We start from the raw sequence: 23,076 nt of genomic DNA on the forward strand, positions 1-23,076 counted from the left end.
GAATTTTTGTTAACCCCAGTCTACACCAATGTAAACCAAGTATAGTCCTTTTATTTGTACTAAAAGTCAACTCTTTCCAAGGTACAAGGACTTGTGAAAATTGCAGTGCTCAGGTGTACTTGTATCTAAGCTATAACTGCTCAAAGGGACCCTGAACAAAATAGTGCCTTTTAGTGTTAAATACTTATTGTTTGAGTCTTTTGTTGGTGAAAAAAAAAAAGTCTTTTCATAAACACTGTTGAGCAGCCTGAGAGGCACAAAAGCCTCTCCATGTTCTTAAACATGTCCCAACCATGATAAGAAAAAATTGTGCAAAAATGGTAAAGGTGCTACTGTCACCAATACCAAATGTTTCCCAGATTGATAGACGAGAAATGAATGGAATATAAAAGTGCAGTACTTTTATTCATGTTTAATGAATTTATCCTGTTCAAGTATTCTTCAAAAAATACAGAAAATACATATTTATAAAACATTGTGACACTGGACTTAACTGTACAAGTACAGGTCTAGCAACTACCCAAGTGAGTTGTCAGAATTAGAAATTGCTGAATAAATGCACCCAAAGGGAAATGTACAGATGGACTTTCAGCCTCTCCTTTTCCAACTCTTATTTCTGGTTACTATATACAGTTAGACTAGAGGAAACCCAATAACATCATGACGTCACGAATTCATAATCACAAACCGTAAATAATGCTGTTTTTGATCACTTGGCTGCCTCTTATTAAATTTGGGCATTTCCCTTCTGCTCTCCCTCTCCGTGTTCAACTCAATCTGCTGTAGCTGAGGCAGTAATAGAGCGACCTCCACTCTCCACTTTTAACAGGCCTCTGCCAAACATGCCTGACAGAAACTTCAATGCACAAATCAGACAGCGTTAATAAACATTGGACAAATCTGCCATCAATAATCAAGTCAGACACTCAGTTTATGCTCAACTCGATTATACAGGCAAGTTAACTCCTGACTCCTTTAAGAAAAAATAAGTTGTGTGAGAAAACTCAATACTGAGCAGCCTCCACCTGCTGTGAGTAGCCTGTATCAGAGAGTGATGCTTCGTCTTGTTTGAAGATCTGATTCTGTCTTGGATGCAGTAGAGTTCAGAATCAGACAGCAGGAATTAGAGTGACACTGGGTAGCTTAGAGGAGATGGATATCCAGCTGTCAGGCAGTGGCGAGCGTAGGAGCAGCGCTGGCCACAAGCAGAGAAGCCGTGTCAGAGGGGGTGACTTCCATCAGACTGTCTCCCTCACTGGAAGCGTTTGCTCCGGTCGGGCCTACAGAGCAATATACAATAAGGTGTCACTTACATTATGAAAAAATTTAGGCATATATATATAAAAAAAATTAATAAATTGAGATGATCCGATTCCCTTTCTGATACAAGAACTTGTATATTTGCTGAATTTGATTCCAGTGGGTAAAAAAATATACCTATTATTAAACAGCCCTAAGCTTCAGCTTCTGACCCTGTATGGCAGCACAAATACTACCCCTCAATGCTGAAGCCTTTCACATGGTCACATTGTATTGGTTAACAGTTTCTGGTGTTAAATATTGCAAAACAGCTGACATTTTATCGGCTCTGACCGACATTCTCTGCCAGCACAGAGTTTTTTTGCTGTTCTCACGTGATAAATAACCTCAAATCAGCTCTTTTTTGACTTACAGTAGTTGCCAGTGGCAGCCATAATATATCCCAGGTGGCAGTACAGCACAATGTTCTGTGGAAGCTACCTTTTCTGAAAGGGTTAGCCAAATGGATTTCTGGTAAAACAACAAATATTTTTATCAAGGCCAATAAACTACGGTTTTAGATCAGTGTATAGGCTGGCATGAAAACAAACCATGAGAAAATGTGTTTTTTAACATAAAATCCATCTGAATAATTTGAGTTTGTGTATACACTAACAAATAAGATATGCATTAGTATTGAACTTAAGCTGTGTTGGTGCGGGTTGTAATGTTGGATGCTAGTTAATTCCATCTGTACTCCATCTACTCATGAGTTGGGTATTAATGTAATGTAATGCTGTAAAATGCTTCCTTGGTCTGGACAAAGGTGAACAGACGGGGATTGTTGGAGATGTTTGCATGGACATTTGTCTTGTACCCTTCAGAACTTGCACTCTACAGTTGTTTAACGTGTTATTTTCCTTCCCACCTCCCAACATGGGTATAATCAACTAATCAGACTTCTAGACATGCAAGTTTGCACAACTCATTATTGAAAAAAAAAGGAATTTGTATAGACTCTTAGGGAAATGCGCTCACTGACTTTCCTTCCTGTTTATTTTTGTAATTAAAGAGATGCCAACACTAATAGATCTAAAACAAGAAACTTTGTCTTGTAAAGTTCTAGCTGTAGCTGAAAAAAAGTAATAGTGGAATAATCACAAATGGTCTAAATAACAATTGTCTGGGAATACAGTATGTCTTAAAAATCATGATGATGCATACTTTTATTTTTAGCCTAAATCTTGGTGTAAACAATTACACTTATTGATGACAGCCTTGAGTTTCTCCTAGGTAACTCACCGCTCTGTGTGGAGACGATGACACAGTCCTCCTCCTCGTCATCCTCAGTGTCAGCTTGAAAACCGTCAGCCTCCATTGCTTCCGTCTGGAAAATACAGGGATTTAATACATTTTGAGACAGTGATGGGCTACAAAAGAAGTCAAAGGCATATTCTGGAATGAAATGATGGTCTAAAAAAAAAAATTAAAAAAATTAAAAAAAAAGGTATCACACAGTACACACAAAACTATCAGTGAAGTCTGCATGACAATCTTAAGATATGTGCGAGTGTGTTTCTCTACCTGCTCAGGGTCAGTACATCTCTTCATGAACTTAGTGATTGACATGCTGCCTGTGCTCTTCCTTTTGTTTGAGGATGAAGACGTGGTGGAGGAAGTCTGGGGTGTAGTAGGAGAGTTTCCCTGAGAGCCTGTAGCTGCCTGTGGTTCTTCACGGGACTCTTCTCGAGCTCCTGGGGTGAGGTAGGTCCACTGGCAAGGCACGGGGAGAGTCTCCTGGCCTAAACGGGAGAGGACGTCTGTGTGCACATACCAGCAGCAGCGTCTGTAGGTGGAGCGCTTCTCATACACAGCATTGTTCTTGATGAGGCGCTTCACCTGTATTCTGAAGACAGAAGGATGAAAAATTTAAATGTATTACAATAATGTATATTTTAAATAAATTGGACAGTGGCTGGTTGAACATTACAATTGTTTTAAGTCTACTTTTTGAATTTAAATTGTATTTGATTTCATTGGGTAAACTGCAGCATTGAAGAAAGACTATTTTGCTTTCCTGTACACTGAAAATTGTATACATTAAGAAACTGTAACAATAATGTCCAATACAACATTTAAAAAAAAAAAAAAAAAAGTTTAACAGAGGCAAATTAGTTAAGATAATTACGGCGATTATAATTAAAAAACAAAATAATTAATAATATTAAATTAACTTGAATTTAGAATCACATTTCTAAACAGAATAATGTTTCACCTGGTGGGGACGTTTTCTGCTGGGCTCTGAGGGCTGGACAGTACAGGAGGTGATGAGGTGGAGGAGGAAGTCTGCTGACGACAAAACTCCTGAAACTCACTGATGATCACTTTGCTGCTGTTGAGATTTCCATGCAGCAGAGGCAGCAGCTGACCGAGTACTGCAGGAGAAAAGAACATAAAACATTTATTAGAATGAATCAAAGGCTTATAAATCAGAAAACAGTAAAAGAAAAGAAAAAAAGAGTAAATTCTACTACCTGATGGAATTCATAAGTTTATAAGTACCCAATAACAATCACAAACTCACAACAAGTCAAGTTAGTTGACCTATAGTGAGAGAGGGAATTTTAAGACATAGATAGCTATATCATTATTAAAAAATTGTGATATTCAAAAGTGGGTTGCAAGTACTTTGCTAAGAACAGATCCAAAGTGTTGAGCAATCATACTCTATTGTAGCACAACCGTTCTAATGACAAAACAGGGCTGTATGTGTTCTCTCTCTCTCTCAATTTTAATATACAATTCACATAATGAATGCTAGTATGGATCTTCTACATGTATAGCACCAACAACAATAGTTGATCAAAGTTCTGTATAATCAAACATAAAAGCCATAAAAACACCACAAGAAAAACACTAAGACTAACTCTCATGCAGAGCCAAAAGCCAAGGAATACAAGTGTGTTTTGAGGTTTGATTTAAAAACAGGCAGGGTGGGGTACAGCCGGACATGTGGAGGAAGAGCTGCAACTGAGAAGGCTCGGTCACCCCTGAGCTTCAACCTTGACCTTGGGAAAGCCAGAAGCAACTGGTCTGTAGATCTGAGTGCCCTTGATGAAATATGAGGTTTAAAAAAAGGTCTGAAAGGAGGAAGCCCATTTAATGTTTTTTAAGTTAATAATAAAATCTTAAAATCAATCCTAAAACGCACGAGGAGCCAGTGAAGAGAAGCCAGAATAGGAGAGATGTGCTCATGTTTGCTTATACCAGTTAAAAGACAAGCTGCAGCGTTCTGAACAAGCTGAAGGTGAGACAGAGAGGCTTTGGCTAACACCACGAAAAGTGCATTGCAGTAGTCAAGACGGGTGGTGCTGAAAGCATGCAACTTTTCAAAATCATTAAAAGATAAGAAAGACTTGACCCTGGATAAAAGCTGCAGCTGGAAAAAGCTTGATTTGACTACTGCGTTTATCTGCTTGTCCATTTTTTAACTCTATCCATTATGACCCCCAGATTTTTTACAGAGGATTTCAGAAAAGGTTCAAGGTGTCATTTCAATAACAAGACAAACACACTTAAAGGCCCTGGAAACTCAACTTCAAATAGCAAAAATGCAGATATGATATCAGAGTTGAGCGAACCACTACAAAACTTTGTTGAAAAACGGCTCATTTGGCTATTCAGACCATTTCTCAGGACTGTGTAGGCGTGGCAGATCCCGTGATGATTGACACCTGCCAGAGTCCGCCTGTCTGCGTTCTCATGGTAACTGTCAACACAACAATGGTGCATGGGAAAGCCACTCTTTCGAGATGGTTATTGCTTACTTCCACACTTTAATTGTACTCTCTTCTTCATGTCATTAAGTTTTACTTCACAAACTACTTTAATCTGATCACTTTGCTCCAACACACCTGCACCTCTGCTCTATGCACTGTTACTGGCCCCACTCCCCCCTCCCCCCTCTCTGTCTGCTGTGATGACTGTCTTCATCAGCAGTCTGTTTAATTAAGTCACAAAAGTTACATATCTTTTCTCGCAATTCAGTTCTCACAGCACGTGAGCCACGTGTGCACGGGGGGCGTTATTATGTATGTATTATATGATGTATCGATCAAAACAATCTATCATTACCAAATGACATCAACTTTATATTTTTTAGAAAGTAGTGTACTTATACAAGAAATACAAATTTGTCATGCCCCTAATATATCATCAGACTTAAATCAGTGTATCAAGGTGAATCATATGGCACACACTTACATTGTGCTTCTCTCTCGCGTCTCTGTGACAGCTCCTCGGGGCTGGGGCTGTTGTCTGCCTTGGGTAAGGGCTCGACCAGACACACAGCATAAGGTTGGAAGAGCTGCAAACCAGGTCCTTCTCCCTCCCAGACGCAGCCCCTCACCACCGGCTCCAGCACCTTCATCTTTTTCTTGCTCGACATCAGCTCATCCCACTCCCTTGCTTTCAGTGTCTGCCGTAGCTTCTGCTTCTCCAGGTCACCACCATCCTGGTAGGTTGCATGTGTGTTAATTGTGGTGCATACAGGAAGCAGAAGCTTAAATCATTTTTCAAACAAGATTATTTAACCAACCACTGTGTCGGATTAAAAAGAGACAAATGAAAGCTATTGAAAAACAACAATATTGCAGCTCCCTTCATACCTCTTCCTCTAGAGCCCCCTCATCGTCTGAAAGGTAGCCATGAGGAACAAAGAAGCCGTCGTCATCATCATCTTCTCCACCTTCCTCCTCATCTTCCTGAAAATGTTGACAAGTCTTATGAGTAAAATCATAAGCCTTTCATTGTTCATGCCAATTTTCTTATTGTCGAAAATGCAGGGTGGATATGACAACAGTGTTTTAAATTTTTTTATCAAGTTCAGGAACCTACATATGGCCTTCTTTCTTCATGCTTTCATTACTTCCCAGACACTTACAAAAAATGCGTACTGTAAAATTCGGTGTATAAGACACTTTTAATACATTCTCTTCATCTAAAAAGGTGCTGCATCCTATATAACAGTGCGATTAATATACCAGTATAAAGTGCAGAGAGAGGCATTTTACTGTGTTAAGGTATATTATCACAGATATGCGCCGTCATGATCACAGGGTTCCTACACATTTTCCAGTTCCAAACTTCTCGGTAGATTTTTCAGACCATGTTTGACATCCAAGTGCAAATAGCTAGATATTTATGTAAATAAATGGTTATAAAATCAAACTCTTTACATGTAGGCCTATGTTACATTCTGACTATGTATGCCATTACGCCAAATAATTTGCCAGAAGATTGGACCTGTAGGTACTGGTAATTAGCTGACGTTAGCTTCACTTTGACAGCTTTCTGGATTTTTAGCTAACGTTTGCTAGCCATTTGAAGGCTAGAATGATAGCTCAAATTCTCACTGTTCATCATTTGGTGTGTTGGCGGATTATTGTGGTTGGTCTTCGTCTCGTTGTGTTGAGCCAAAAACATCGTGAGTCTGGGTGCAGAGGAGGTTATGAAAAGACTTCAGTGCTTTTGCCCTTTCATATGGCTTATGATTGCCGCCTCCCCCACGTTGGAGATGTCGAACGATTTTAGACAAAGTTTGCATCTAGCTTTCCTTTCTAATTTGGAATCTTTAGTCAACCAGGCTTTACATTTGGGATTTTCAAGCCAGCAGTCGGAAAACTTTTCAATTCGCCATTGCAGCCGTTCAGTCCACCGTTCTGGAGTGCCTTGCTTTAGACATCAAGCTCTCTCTGGCCCACTCTCTCCCACACAGTACACATTTTAGGTGTGCTTGCTGTCTGCTCCAAAAGCAATGCGTGTATGATCAATTCATATTTAGAAACTGAATTTTAAATTTTACAAAACAGAATAGGGCTAATAGTCTGGAAACAAAAATATTTTTCCATACTCTTTTCTTTTTTCTTTACTTAACCAGACCTGGAAATTACTTAAATCAAATTCCATACTTTTCCATACTGAGGAGGAACCCTGTGATCACCAGTGCAGCCACCATTCTCACAATTATCAACGTTTCCGTAGGCTGAACTCAACTATCACACCGGTAGTGCCGCCAGCTAGCGGGATTGCAAACTCGATATCACATAAACAGATGGTTATAATTTGTGTGTGTTTTGCATGTGTTTCAAATTAAAGTAAATTGAAATAGTGTTGAAATAACTTTTTTATAATACATACTGTAGGTATAGAAAACTTTTTTACTCTGGGATACCCCCAAAACAGACTGTGTCTTATATTCCGGTGCGATTTATATTTCGGATTTTACAGTAATTATTTGCTTTGATAATTCAGATCTTTTTTTTTTAACCTCCGTTTACTCTGTTTAGATTCTTATGACAAGGGTTAGCCTAGCTAAAGAACATGCGAGGATCTCAATAAAAATTTGAAGTTATTCAATATACACAAAACAATATCTATATTCAAAGCCTTTTTTAAAGGCTTTGAATATAGATATTTAAATCCCATGTTTACATTTAAAAAATAATTGCTTAATTATAAGCTTGAAGAGACTAATGCTTAACATGTGAATCCATCAGTGAACATTAGATTGCCTTGATTGTATTGTTTTTTGTTTTTCAAGTAACACAGTAGTAAACTGCAAAAGCAATTAGACCTTTTTGTAATCTTTTTATTACGCTTTAGAGTCAGCAGCCAAATAGTAACTTTTTTAATTTACCAAACAAATCTTTAAGTGTATACTTTTATGGGCCACAATGAAAATCACATATGACTTGCTCTCCATGCTTTTAAATCATATAACTGGACATAGATGTAGAAACTGCATCCTTCAGTGAAACTCACCCCTTCGCTGTGTGACAGGGACTCTCCTGGTTCCTCTTCCTCCCATTCTTCATCACTGTCCACCTCATAGTCCAACAAATCCTGTGGTGACAAACAGCTTTTATTCACGCAGCTATTAAAACAAAATTGTTTCGTAAAGTAAACATTACACCAAAGCTTAAGTAATTTAAGAGAAAGACAAAGAAAAAAGGAAAGGAAAGCTATAGCTATGTTGTCTGGGTTCTTTGTTGATCCAGATAACATGAGTAAATTAAGTAGTTTGAGCTTTTACCTTGTCTTGTCTGAGGGGGCAGCGAGGCGAGACATGTGAACTCTTCTTACTCCAGGTGCCCCAGTACGCTGGACGGTAATTTGCGTGGAACTGTAGTAGCTTCATGGGTCCATAACGTTTACGATCCGGCACACCATCAGGTTTAGGCCCTTCCACTGTTGCACACTCGCTGAGAAGATGGTGAACAAGGGGGAGGATGGAGAGATTAAATCATTCACCATTAGGCTAATTGAGGAAAACTGTTTTATAACATGAACTTCAAAAGAAGAGGCTTTTTGTTCTGGCTGAGATTACTATGGCAATGTTTGAGTTATTCACTGCTGTGCACCATGGTTCAGAGGAATTAACCAACCATAAATTTTAAATGATGTAAGTTAATTAGACTTTTATTCTGTATTTATTATCTACATAAACTTTACAGAACAAACCTTCTGAAAATTCATAATTGGTTTGCACAGCACAGTTGTTTGAGCTTTTTTCATCCTCCATTTACTGAAGGATATGATGACAACAAGAGTTTGTGTACTGAGTCCTGTGTTTACTTCAGGATCAACAAAACTCAATGAATGAAAACGGCTCTTGGAACAAGAACAGGTGTTATATCTATATAAGTATTATCCAATGACGTCTCAGCAATATCAAAATAAGGGTTTAAATGTGGCCTAAAAAGGAGCTACATTGTTTAGCAGATTGTTTTTTAGGAAAGAGAACTTGGTGTGTGTACGAGTGAAGTTGTTTGATGAAGAGAAAAGATAGATAAACATGTAAATTCAGTGTTGTTTCCTCGTGTTCAGTTTCTCCCTTCTTGTGTTAATGCCTTTGAGTGTCATGTACAGCACTTTAAACTAACTTGTTGAAAGGTGATTCTTTACCTTATGCTCAATTTTAGAAGCCTAACACTTTAATCAAAATTTGCATTAACTAAACAGAACGGTGCACAAATGTCCCCGTGTAGAAGTGTAGCCTATTTATACAGCCCCACAGGGCCTTAAACAGAGCAGAATAAGTAAAGAAATTAGCTCTGGTTATTGGTAGTTAATACCTTAGATGACTGAATGAAAATGCACTTATATTTGCCCACATCTGTGAATGGTGTATTCAGCTCACACTTTCTGGGACATTCCTTCTTACAATGGAATCACTATTAGAAAAAGAAATGATTAGAATCCTAACCATTAGGCGACCGTTGTTAACCGATTATTTGTAGTTTACTTTTTGAATACTTTTCAGAATCAACAAATATCAGTGACCCCTTTCAAAATGAACAATATAACAAATGTTTGTTTGTTTGACTGTGTTGCGTTGGATTTCTCCCTCCGCAAATGAAGTGCAGGGGCACTAAACTTTCCAGATAGAATAGAACCAAGGCGGGCAATTTTTCAAAAAAGTGACAGCTCTCTCTTAGCCTGTTCGCTGACACCTGGAGCAGGTAAGGAGTCAGGACATGTTCATTGATAAAATTACATTGATTCCTACCTGGAAGCGAAGCGAACGATCAAATGTCTGATTGTTTCCCTAATGAGGATGTCCTAAACTGCTCCGTATGTGTAGACAATGATTTGTTACATGCGCTCCAGTTCAATCGATCTCTGTTTGGAAGAGTTTAACCATGGAAGGCAAAGTTAGTTGTCCTCCATCGTTTGATGATTCTTGTGGATGTTTGCTTTTTAAGTTGTATTGCATAAGGGTTGTACTGCTATGTACTGCATGTTGCACAATTTATCAATAACATCTTTTTCATTTTTCTCTGAATCCGAGACACTGAATGCAATTTCCTATTTTAAAAAAAGACACGTGGTAACAATTATTATGAGTCGTATTTAACTAAAAATGTTTTTAGTTTTTAACCGTTAAATTGATTGCCCAAAATGTGTTTTGTTGGGTATTAGTTAAATGGTCAATAATTAAAATCCCATTACCACTATATATCAGTTTTCATATGCAGAGTTCATCTTTTTTTAATACTTTGATAAAGATGGGGGGATTAATAGACGCAAACAAGATAAAAAGGACAATCCTCAAATTGGCAACAAATAGGTCACTGGACACCCATAGTATACAATATAAGATAATCATTATTGCTAGTCTCACCTGAGAGAATCTGGCTGTCGGGGATTGGTGGGTCCTGACCAGCGGGGTTTTTGCCCAATCCAGTCTTTTATTCCATTCAGGTTATCAGCAGGGTTCAACAAACACTGATCCAGTTCCTCCAGGGCAGAATCTTCACAGTGAACCCTGCACAATGGAGCCAGGTACACATTTTCCTTGATCTCGAATGGAGCAAACTTCCCGCATGCTGCTGCGAGGGTCTGAAATGCGACAAAACAAGTTGCAGTTTGTGCTTAATAATTGAATTGACAAATCGCACATAGTGCTCAGATGATCCCTGCAGATATGAACACAGCAGGTAGTAGATGGATAAGTCCGAACCCCCCCCCCCCCCCCCCCCACCCCCAAAAAAGATTATTTTTACATTTAAAAACAAATATTTCTGTTGTAAAGTGTGCATCTACCAACCTTTGGAGCCTGTTGGATTTTGGGTTTCTGAAGAAACCGTGTAATTTCTGCTTTCTCAGCTTTGAGGCGCTGTAAACAGACACACGTTGGACGACACGTTACTCAGTAAAATTTTACATCCCAAATCTGTAGGGATGTAAATGATGTAGTATCTACCTAGCTCATTTCTACACTTTTCACATCAACTTACATCCTTCTCTTCTTTCAACCGTTTCTCTTCTTCCTTCATTCGCTTGTCCTCTTCTTTCTTGCGTTTTTCTTCAAGCTTTGCCCTGAAGACAGATCAAGGCAAAACTAGTACGCCAAATTCCCCCCCCAAAAAAACCTACCAAAAACTCTGACTTTTTGGACTTAAAGCCTGTAAATTGTATACGTTTCAACTAAAGAGTTTAACAGGGACTTGCATTACTCACTCTTGCTTTGATTTACGCTGCTCCTCTTTTGCTTTTAACCTCTCTGCCTTTTCCTTTTCCTCCTTCTCTTTCTTCTCTCGTTTCTCTCGCTCATCTTTTTCTTTCTTCTCTCGTTTTTCCTTTTCTCGCTCCTCCTTCAGCTTGCGAGCCTCTTCTTTCTTTTTCTCCTTTGCAGCTTTAGCCTCTTCTTTCTGCCGGTCTTTCTCTTGTCGCAATCGAAGCCTCTCCTCTTGTTCTTGTAAACCCTACAAGTGCAAAAGTTCATTCAGATTCTCTCCTCTCCTAATAGAGCAGTTTTAATACATAATAAACTGGACGAGAAAATGGCAAACAAAAAAAATCAGATTGTATTTAAAAACCATTATATTAAACTTACAAGGGAGTTCAAACAGAATTCAGACCATGCTTGAATAAATAAGTCTCACCTTCAAAGAGCGTCTTTTGATCTTTTTCTCCTCTGCTGGTATCTTGGGGGTGGTCTTTGGCTCCTATGAGGATAGGAAAACAATAAAAATCAACCAAATTATCATTATCGATTGTGTTTAAAACAGTTTCATAGAACTATAAGATCATGATTGCCTGAATACTGTGCGTGGTTTTTGTGATTAAATATCTACAATATATCTGAAAGCACTCTAAATTAACACATATTTTATTGTTAATAAAGTCAATTTCTAAAAGGGAGAATTCATTTTTTAAAATGTATACATCAACCATCCATTCAATAGCAAATTATCATTTTGTGTCTGAAATATAGCAACATTTGCGTGGTGCTGATTTCCCACCATGAGTTTTAATAAAAAATAGAAAAGATAGTCCATATCATTTTAATGAGTACATATTTAAGAAATATCATAGTACATATTAAACAAATAAATGTTAATCAAAATCTCTTCAATCACTGAACTTACTCTTAAAGAAAAAGCTATTTTTATATTCTGTATAATTAAAGCTTTAGTTTCATACAAACTTTTTGGTTGGTAATGTTTCTGTGTACATCATAAAAAACTAAGTCTAAGGACTACTGATTTTGTGATAATGCATCACTTTTACACATTACTTTGTAGGATTAAATAAAAAGTAAGGGATAGGAGATGTACATACTGTATGTGTAGTGGTAGGTGTGGAAGTGGGTGTAGGGTTATCAGTCTTGGACTTCTCTGGTGAGCTTTCAGATGAGGAGCTGACTGATGAAGCCGACAGCATGGATCTGTTTCCTAAACTGGAAACATTTCCAGACTCATCCTGCTCCTCTGGCTCACTTTCAGAATCTTGTGATGTATCCAGTTGAGAGACAGATGCTGTGTCATTCCCATCTTTCTCCTCTACCTCTTCTTCATCCTCTTTGCTGGCTGCTGTGCAGTCTAAAGTGTGTGATTTGGGAGTGTGCTCAACATTGCTGGATTTCCTAGACGCGGCAGTTTTGTCTTTGTCCTTGTGCTTGTCTTTCGTTGGGGGGCAGGGAGAGGCAGAAGCAGGTGAAACAAGGCGCTTCAAAGGAGATGGACTGTTGTCCGCCGTAAGATCTATTACCATATTCTCATCGGAGGCTGCAGGGCGCCTACGGCTCAGGAAGCCATCAAGAGGCCCACGGCCATTTACCAAGGGTGGTCCACTGTGCACAGGGACAGCAGAGGGCTCAGTCTCATTCTCTCCGTCTGAGACACCTGGTGCAGGGCAGGCGTGTGCACAGGGGCGTTTAGGCGGCTGGTTATCTTTAGGTTCAGGGTTCAGGCGCTTGAATGGGAGACGAGCTGCAGCAGAATAAGAAAAACAAAGCCAGTCATTAAACAGTAATTACTGTAGAGGGCAACTATCACTGTGACTTAATTTAAACTTCCATCTAATTAGTACTTAATTTCAGCTTGTGCTACTATATTATCTCTTTTACTTATCATTGTTGTGTATACTGTGCAACAAGTGCAATATGGTTAAAGTGATATACTGTATAATATGTTGCTTCTGGTTGTCTTTGGTATGTGCTTCTCTGTTTAAATGCTGAGCGGTGTGTTGTTTCCCCTACAGGGTCAATAGAGTGTATTGTATCGTTTCATATCTTATATAAATATATAATGTCCAATTGGGATTTGATCAAAAATATGCAAAAGTGGGAATAATAATCCAGTCATAAAGGTATGGTAAGACATATTGACAGTATTAAAATGTGTTCAGAAAAATAATAAATAAACATTGTATTTACCTTGGATTAGTTTCTTGTTGGCATTGTTGCTTGATTTACAATCCATGCCTGAAAGAACAAAAAAATGGGAATAATGAAGGAACTGAGGATCAATAAATGACGTTAACTTTAAATGACAACCCCTGCATATAGTGCCTTCAATATAACACATCTGAATAACTATTATTTGGAATAACAACAACATAGGAGCAGATCTCACATGTACTACACTAATAACTCCACTCAACAACTTTTGTATTGTTAAGACTCCACCTGCGACGTAAGACTGGTTTACTACTGTACTGTGGGTCCTCAAATCATAATCACCCTGTATTAGTGTGAAAGTCTAGCGAATAAAAAAAAACGTCGAGGGGGTAGTATTTGATGAAAGCAAAGTATTAAACGTCACATTAGATTGTAATGTCGATGGACTAACGTTACAGTATGACGATACATGTAAACTTGGTTGTGGTTGTGTTTGGTTTGCTCTCCCGCCAACCGGTGTATCAGTCGGTGCTGCAGGCCCAGTCGTGTCCGCAGGGCAGGCACCTTCTACGGCTGTCAGACAAGGCTACATGCCTGACCACTGTATTGAAAACTTAGCAACAATAAAGGATTGTAGTTTTTAAGTAAGTGCACAAATCCGAAAGAAACTTGAGTATGTTCAAGACTGAAGTCACCGGAGCAGCTCTGAAGTTTGATAGATGACAACAGCTTTCATGTTAGATGCTAACGTTAACCAGGACACTGATGCTAACACGAATAGCTTGTCTGCTAATCAGAACTAGCAACTTTGCTATGCACCCCGGTCAAAGCTATGCCCTAGCGAGGCAATTGTAACAGAGCAAGACGTTCAGCCAAGTTTGCCAATAGAGTCAGAGGATTTTACTACAGAAAGATTACAGCCTCGTGGAAGGATAACACAGGTAGTTTGAGGCCTGGCTAACTAAACATAACGTTATTATTTCTAAGTTTAGCATAGGTAACATAACATTAGCAATGCCGGACGAGCAAGATGGCTGTACACAGTTAGCTTTACTGTTTTAGTTAGCGGCAGCTTTTTGAATATAGTAATCGTACGTTTGCTTCTTAACTTTGACCACAACTTTTGGCTGTAACGTTAACTGATATTTTGAGTGAAACTTGGCTAGAAGCGTTAACGTACGCGAATACAACGTTAAGCAAATAGTAGATATCTTTCAAGTTTGTCACTATTTTGTGGACGCTTATATGCATAGTAAAAGCTACGCTCGGTCTATATTATAATAGAAGACATCTTGGCAAGTTGTTTAAACCATCTGTAGGCCTGATAGTCATGCATGAGCATTCGAGTTACCTCTTCTGCGGGGAGTTGATGCTGCCAAATGTCCGTCTACAGATAGGTTTTCCGCCGCCAACATCCCAACCACTAAGCCGGAACTCCTTTTTACCGGCAAAACAAAGGTAGAGATTTGCGTAAACACCCGGGAATGCCCCCGAAAACCAACCGAATATGGTACTGCTATTTAAACGACATTTATTTCACATGAAGCGAATGGCATTCTCTTTCCGCATCTCCAACATACTCCCTTGGTTTACGCCGCTGCCTGCCTCGCGCTCCCCAGTCGGAATTGGCGGGAGTATGTCACTTGCATCAATAACTGTCGCTGATTGGTCGAAGCCGGTTACTGATCACTAGAGGGGGCGTTTGTTTTGTGTAACTGCGTTGCACGTAATTCGATGCCTCGTTCTTACTGAACCTTTTAGAATGTACAGTATAAACGAAAGTTTAAAATGTTGTGTGATAGTTATTTTTCCCCCTAGCATGAAAATAATGTTTTGATTTAATTTTATTTGGGGATTGAATATGTTTACCTTTATCATATAAACATATTAACTTTACCCACCCCGTTGGGGAGACCCTTGGCTATAAATCGAAATATGACAGCTGTTTCTCACAGGACACGCCTCTATCGGATGTTTTGGGCTTTGTGATTGGCCGTAGGGTTTGACTTTCAGAAGTCAGGGTTGCCATGATCTGGGGTAGTAAAAAGAAAGAAAGCAGTCAGAGAAAAGTCCGATAAGGCTAGAAATCTCTGGGTGGCTGTTTACTCAGCAATAGACGCCCCACTTGGACATAGCACGCTATATTCCAGTTGTATGTTTTATTCGAATATTGCTTTTAAAAACTTAAAGACACCAAGTAAAGACCATTAGCTGTAACCATATTGTTGGTGTCAGTGAGGTAGTTGTCAGATGTTGATGAATAACTTAAACAATAGTTTAACTAATTTGCTCCAAATTAATAAGAGCCTATCTCAATCTGTTTACAGATTACAGATCTATCCATGCCAGTAATTGCATGGGTGGGATCCATACGAAGGGTTTGTCATGTTGGAGTCACGCGTATCCCGTTTACCGCTCGCACCAACCCTGGAACTTGTAGTTCTTTGAACACCAGAACGCGTTTAATAAAAACAGTTTGGAACTACAAGCGATACGGTGGCGCGCAGACGCAGTACGCCCTATGGGGTCGGGTCGAAAAAGCGCATCCTGAAACACGATTCCGGACCCATGCAGTTGTCGACGGAAACATAAGGAGATAAACGCTATCACGGTAATACTGATATATCTTTGTTAAGCTAGCCAGCTGTAACAGTGTTGTACTACTTTTAAGCTTCCAACCAGATAGTCAAACGAAGCAGCAACGCAAGGTAGAATCTGAACTCCCATCTGTTTTTGTTGAATAACGTCTCTGAGCTGACTAACAACACGTTTTAGCTACCATCGAATTTGCTGTATTAACTCACACATACTATAAACGTATCATACCCGCAGTGAGGCATAGTTAAAAACCTAACAAGAACATTTCGTGTTTTTGTTTAAAATTAGTTTGCTAAACACTTGGACTAAAGTTAGAATGTGACACCGGGAGTGCAACTTTAACAGTCATTTAACTGTTTGGAGGTTAAAACAAGCATGTAAATATTGATAATCTATATCCATAAAGACATTCTTGAGGGAAATTATAAGGAGTTTAACATATAATGAAAGGATATATGAATGGTATCAAAATGTGTGTTAATAGTTTTTTCTTTTCATATATAGTTCTCTCATCCAGGATATAATTCGGAATTTAAAATGGCAGGTTTGTCACATTTTATCTATCTATCTATCTATCTATCTATCTATCTGTCCACACTATTTATTTTTCCTCAGCTGTGTATTCACACTTTTTGTAAAATACTCAAATGTAGAATTAGAAGATAATCATTTTATAGTGACACTTTGCTTCCTGTTTCAGATCGGGTTAACAACTTTCCTCCTCTGCCTCAGTTCATGAGAATAAAGCCATGCTTTTACCATAATATTGAGGAGGAAATCCCTGCACCCCACCAACAGTTGGTGCGCAGAGTCTACACGCTTTGGATGTGTGAGTGCACAGACACACACACACACACACACACACATTCATTTTACAACTTTTGTCTTGTTTGGATTAAGAAGATACATTCAACCCTTAGCCCTTCACATCTCGAATGTCCTCTCTCCTCTGCAGTGTATTCAGGCACACTGTGCTTAAATGTGATCTCGTGTATTGCTTGGTGGGCTGGGGGCGGTAGTGCCACCAACTTTGGCTTCTCACTACTCTGGCTCATCCTCTTCAGCCCCTGCAGTTACACCTGCTGGTTCAGACCACTCTACAAAGCCTTCAGGTTAGTCACCCTCTGTTTAATCTAATGAATGGAAGTACTTTTCAGCTTCAGTTTATTTTATGATTTCATCGCCCAAGACAGAGTTGCTGCACATTTGAGAGGTTGAAATATAACATCAGACACACAAATGAGGCACTGTAAATTTCTTAATCTCCCTCTCTCTCTCTCTCTCTCTCTCTCTCTCTCTCTCTCTCTCTCTCTCTCTCTCTCTCTCTCTCTCACACACACACACACACACACACACACACACACACACACACACACACACACACACACACACACACACACACATATGCAGGAAGAATCTTAAACATAAAGATAGACATAAAGCAACAGGACTAAGCGTAAGAAATTCTTAAAGGCAATCAACAACAACATTTCCAGAATCATTATATCAGTAACAGCTCAAAGGATTTTTTATTTTTTTAAATATAATTTTTTAAATAAAGCATCAAGTGAACTTGCATGGTGTGATAGATTGTAAGGAGAAGATGTAGAAAGTAGCCAAACCATTCAAAGCCTTGTATGAGAATTGGAAAAATCGTCCTTCCCTTCTATTGGTAGCCAGGTCAGGACAGGTAGTTATTGATGTGGCTTTTCAGATCTTGTAAGGACTTTGGCTTCTGCATTTTGGACCAAATAAAGAGAAAAGTGCATTGCGGTTGTCTATTTTGGATGTTATAAAGTTTGTACCAAGATTTCAGTGTCTTATTTGAGTATAATTGTACAGATCTTTGTTATGTTTGGATATAACTGACATACGTAACTTATATCAGGCTGGACCACCAAACAACAACTTCTGGTTATTTAAAATAGGAAGTTGCAAGGGTCAAGTTATGCTTGAACAGAATATTCAGAAAGAGACATATGCTGTGTCCGAAACCACATACTAACGTACTGCCTACTACATACTCAAACACTATGTTCTGCATACTGCCTACTAACCTGACTATTAGGATGCCGTTCGCATTATACTCAGAGCCGTCTTCTCCGTATCACGTGACTTAATCGTTTACGTATGTCCGGTCTGATCTCCAGTCCATCTCCGCCATAGTAGAAGCTGAATAGCCGAGATGCATTTTGGGGCAGTTGAGTACAACCAGTGAGCTCCCGTCTCATACTCAAATATCCGGGCCGATCTAGTATACATCCGGGCATTTCTCGCATACACAAAATTGCATACTATGAGATGACAACGCATGACATACTCAATTTTACGTCACGGTTAGTATGATTAATATGATAGTATGATAGTATGCGGTTTCGGACACACCGATAACCTTGACAGTAATCTCTTTGCTAATTTGCTCAGTCTTTTAGACGATATAGTTTTTAAACCTTGTCTGCAAAACCCATCTCGGAAGGGGGGTTTAAGTAACTTATCAATATTGTCAAATAAAAATCTGCTGTTATTTCTGTCTTTTGTTAAAGGGAATAAAGTTGGGTGATTTGGTGGGTTAGGGTTTTTTATTTTGAAGCTATTCTGAGAGCAGCGGTAATTGTCCAGTTTGAAGGGCATCTAGCTGATCAAGTGATTCTGAGAACTGGTGGTGAAGGATCTGTTAATGGCAAACTGAAAGCCAAGCGACAGGAAAACCACAGAGAAGAAGTAGGTTATGAGACATCCATAGAAACTACAGGGATTGCTTTAATCTACATTAAGCACATTAAAATGAATGTTAATATCACAAATTTTAATCATGCCACCTGCACAAATCAGATGATCTGATATGAATTTCACTTTAAGAATTTTGGTTGTGTCAGATTAATAATTATGATTATTATGTGGTCTGATCATCGCGGCATATGAAGGTGAAGAAAATCCAGTTTCTTTGGAAAAATGTGAATTCAATTTAATAAAGTCTTTAGATATGTTTACTAATGCTATTAGTTTGAAAGCTCACTACAGATACAACTCCAAAAATAAGTGAAAATCCAAAGAAAAATAAACTAATTTGATGCTCTGATGAAGGCAAACAGTCTACAAACGAAAGTGAGGAAAATCAAGAGTTAGAATCATGACAAAGGAAGCCAACCACAGACGTCTGGTTAAATTGAGTGTGCTCCCGTAAGTACTGATTATTGCCACTGGTTGGCGCTCAAGAGCACAAAACTGAAATATTCAATGTTGTATCTTTAAATTAATTCAATACTTTTCATCAATAACCCATCTAACCATCTGTTGCTGCCTATCTTGGCTCACACATCTCATTTATTTGATTATATAATGAGGAAAAAATGTTGTTTATTGCAAGAAAAATTGGGGAAAAATGTGATATAATAAATAGTTTGAGGCCATTTCCACCCTACTGGTTTTCCATTGTACTTTCATACTTTGGACAGTATGATTGCAAAAGGGTGAAGTTGTTCTGTGTAATGCCACATCGTATCCACAGGTCGGCAACTAGTAGGAGGAAGAAACGAAAATAGAGAATCTCACATCCTGTTTGTGTTCTCATGTATCATCTCTTTGTGTTCTCTTCTTTTTTCATGTTGTTCACAGGGCTGACAGCTCGTTCAACTTCATGGCCTTCTTCTTCATCTTCTTCCTTCAGTGTGTCTTGGCCCTCATCCAGACTATAGGCATCTCTGGCTGGGGAACGTGGTAAGTTGAACCAAACCAGCTTTGAACTCTGTGAACTCATTGTGTGCACGCATTGTCTACATGTTCTCACCACAGAGTGGGTCGTGGGGGCTCATGTCAAATCATCAAAGGGACTGGAAAATTTGTTTTCCATTCGACACTTCGTATCTTCACACGTCTGTTCATATTATGATGCTAAGATAAGATAAGATAACCCTTTATTGAAATTTGGGATAGATAGATTTAACAAAAAAATAATACCATTAGGCAAATGAGGGCGGGAACACAAGTGGATAGTCATACATTATATGCAGCTATTTCTATTTTTGTTAACTGCCAGTTGAAGTTGATTTCTGATGGCTATGGTGGTTTGCAGAACTATCATCACACAGATGTTAAAGGTATAATCTGGAAGACTTTCATTTAAATTAATGTCTGTTAAGTCACTATCTGTCACCAAATGAGGTAACACAATGGCCCACTGATCCACTGATAAACCTTTACATTTGCAGTATATAGTATTATTATGGACTGGGTGTCTGTGGTGACATTCGCAGAAAGAGCAATGGGCAATTCTTTAAGGATGTCTATTGATTTCAAATGGTGTTTCTTTTTTTAATTCAATTGTATTCTTTTTATCAGAAAGAAGGTGAATTGAGTTGCAGAATAACCTTGGTTTTCAATTCTGAATACTCGGGTTTCTTATTTCTTTGGATTTTGAGTAATCTAGTCAAAAGACAATATAAGCCACCAGTCACAAACAAAATAGATGTTAAAGTGTTAAATTATTCACATTTGTACCCATCAGCTCTTCCTAATTGTGCAGTGACCAAGTTCACTAGAGTTGTTTTTTTAAAAGCATTTTTTTAAATTGAGATTCAAAATTTTAACACAATTTCGCATAACAGACACCTGCTTGTGATAACGCTCATGATACAATGTGAAGTACATTTTACACTGATCATCATTCTGTTTGTCACTGCATCTGTTTCCTCACTGCTTAATTCCTCTTTAGTAACTTTTCATATTTGCATTACATCTGTATTGCTTATTGCATATGATATTATACACTAACCTACTACTCCATCTCACTCTCACCTGCACATCAAAGCGGCTGGATTGCGACAGTGATGTTTTTCAGCTATAATGTGGGCTCGGCTATCGTGATGCTTATCACAGCTCTGCTCTTCACTCTGGTGACTGCTCTAATGGCACTGGTTCTCATTAGGGTAAGTGAACACAGTGAATGCTGAAAACTTACACAAACTTGCATTTTAGTCCATGTACAATACTTTAACCCATAAAGATGCTTGAAATCAGACACAAATGCAAACTATGAACTTGTGCCTGTCCCTCTGTCTTCATGTTGCAGGTGCACAGAATGTACCGTGGCGGCGGCGGTAGTATGGCGCGTGCTCAGGAAGAGTGGAGCACCGGACTGTGGAAGAGTGCTCCAGTGAGGGAAGCAGGGTTCAATGCTGTTGCTCAGACGGCCCAAGGCCCGAGCTTGCCCCAGTACCCTGCCGCAGTGCCGAGCTATCCCGACAACAGTCAGTGGTGAAAGCCAAGCATCGCCTCTAGATGGAGACAGATAGTTAGCCTTTGCTGTGACGCAGAGAAAGCCCTCAAAAGTACCATATCATTTCAACCTTCCATGGAAAAATGCATCAACATATTTTTTTTAATGAGAGGACAGGAGAAAAGTCTTAACAAATGTCATTAATGCCCTGCTCTTGTAGTGGAGGGTTATCTTTAAAAAATGTCATTCCATTTCAACTTTGTTTACATATAGTTTGTGAAAGTAAAAGAGAGACTACAGTTTTATGCTCAAAAGAAATTTGCTTAGGAAAATGTACAGTCGAGCAAGTATGCAAATGGAAACTGTTTGAGGATAACAGTATAAAAAAGACGTGTGCCTTATGGATCTTTATGATAGAATTGTTTAATGTATTGCTCAGACCTGCATGCAGTATGCTGAAGAATGGGTCTTTTTTTCCTTTTGCAACTGCACTGTTTTTTCTGTGGATTATATATATTCTGGCAGGAGTTCAGTTTATTTTTGATATGTTCTGCTTTTATCGCCATGCTTACCTGCCTTGGCTGTGATTTCTTGAAATGCGCCTTAATAGTGCGTGCAGATTTTGCATGTGAAAAATAACTTGCTTGACTAGCGCCTTAACAAGTGCCACTTTTTTAAACTGGATTTGTGCTTCAGTGAAGCAGCGCCTGAGGACCTTTTAAAAAGATGTTATTGCGATATCCTCCTCTGAAATCACAGAGCTCTCACACTGAACACTGATGTGCCAAAAAAACTTTTCTCCTTCCATTATTTTGATACTGGAAAAAATATCACACCCAAAGTAGATGTTGTTTTGTACTCTGTCAGTATTTCTCAGTTCTGCAATTCCAAAGCTGCGCTGTTTGCTTTTGTTGGTCAGCGCCCTGCTGTGAAACTACCTTATCAGCCGCTGTCAATGTTCCAGTCACTCTCTCTTTCCCCCAGATGGACTGAATCTTTGTGTTTAGTGACTGGGGTGTGCTTGCATGCAGCCTATTGTGGGAGTGGGACGGAGCAGATTGTCTTATTTCAAATGAACTGACCTCATGTAGCAAATACTACCAGACAGATAACTGAACTCGCTGACTGAAAAATGAATCCAGACTAAAGTTAAAGCTCACATGTTAATGAAGTCACAGTCTGTGTAAGTGCAGGCTGATATTCCAAGTATAGACAAAATGAACTGATTTACCGATTAACATAGGTAAAGAATCGGATAAAACCCAATGAATGTTTTCTAAGCAGGTGATATAACAGTTCAACTACTTAGTCAAGCCTTTATAAGTTGAGACACCGTCTGGAAGTGAAAGGTGTCTGTCTGCTCCACAGTTTGATTATTTGTATTTATGTCACAAAAGCCAACTGCCAAGTTATTATTTGATCTGTTATTTGATAAGTGACAAAATGACATGGATATATAAGTAAACTTTAAATAATGCAACATTTCAATAAATATTCTTATTCTCAAAGTGTTTCTGTCCCAGTTAATGTGGTTTTTGATTATTCATAACTCAAACCTGCAGATCGACCCACTATGAAGCCAAGTGTTATGTAATGCAAATACATCCAGTTTCACAAGGTTTAATGGTTAGATTGGCAGCCTTATTCCCTGAAGCTTTAACAACAAACTAATGACCTTAAAAATACTGCCTCAAAAATACTAGTGCTCTAGGACACCAGTTCTGAACTACTGCCAGCCACTTGGTCAGTGTGTGGTCTTTCTGCCGTGTGCTTATTTCTGTCTCCCTTGTCCTCGCTGTAGAATCTTTTACTCTGGCAAAGAGCTGCGGCTATCGAC

At 38.8% G+C, this 23,076-nt stretch overlaps 2 protein-coding genes across 4 annotated transcripts; one reads left to right on the top strand and one right to left on the bottom strand.

The window, feature by feature from the left end:
- Positions 1-429: 429 nt before the first annotated feature.
- On the bottom strand, positions 430-15,010 carry chaf1a (chromatin assembly factor 1, subunit A (p150)). Of its 2 annotated transcripts, none has more exons than XM_069680692.1 (16): positions 14,778-15,010; positions 13,463-13,510; positions 12,367-13,016; positions 11,688-11,750; positions 11,263-11,507; positions 11,040-11,121; positions 10,850-10,918; positions 10,424-10,641; positions 8,333-8,501; positions 8,062-8,142; positions 5,907-6,002; positions 5,503-5,752; positions 3,515-3,674; positions 2,824-3,145; positions 2,542-2,626; positions 430-1,280 (listed from the first exon to the last, which is right to left on the bottom strand). In XM_069680692.1, exons 1-16 carry the CDS (start codon positions 14,839-14,841, stop codon positions 1,168-1,170), a joined length of 2,715 nt encoding a protein of 904 aa, XP_069536793.1. In that variant the 5' UTR covers positions 14,842-15,010; the 3' UTR covers positions 430-1,167. The 2 variants fall into 2 exon arrangements, with proteins under 2 accessions (XP_069536793.1, XP_069536794.1); XM_069680693.1 differs by lacking the exon at positions 14,778-15,010 and adding an exon at positions 13,662-13,716.
- Positions 15,011-15,952: 942 nt separating this feature from the next.
- Positions 15,953-22,738, top strand: scamp4 (secretory carrier membrane protein 4). Of its 2 annotated transcripts, none has more exons than XM_069679940.1 (7): positions 15,953-16,037; positions 16,529-16,568; positions 16,725-16,853; positions 16,980-17,136; positions 19,640-19,741; positions 20,832-20,949; positions 21,093-22,738. In XM_069679940.1, exons 2-7 carry the CDS (start codon positions 16,562-16,564, stop codon positions 21,279-21,281), a joined length of 702 nt encoding a protein of 233 aa, XP_069536041.1. In that variant the 5' UTR covers positions 15,953-16,037; positions 16,529-16,561; the 3' UTR covers positions 21,282-22,738. The 2 variants fall into 2 exon arrangements, with proteins under 2 accessions (XP_069536041.1, XP_069536042.1); XM_069679941.1 differs by lacking the exon at positions 15,953-16,037 and adding an exon at positions 16,096-16,134.
- The last annotated feature ends 338 nt before the right edge of the window (positions 22,739-23,076 follow it).

The sequence above is a fragment of the Semicossyphus pulcher genome, unplaced genomic scaffold, assembly GCF_022749685.1.
Source record: "Semicossyphus pulcher isolate SPU_LCO1_2020_fin unplaced genomic scaffold, fSemPul1.0.p SCAF_4, whole genome shotgun sequence".
Classification (NCBI taxonomy): domain Eukaryota; kingdom Metazoa; phylum Chordata; class Actinopteri; order Labriformes; family Labridae; genus Semicossyphus; species Semicossyphus pulcher.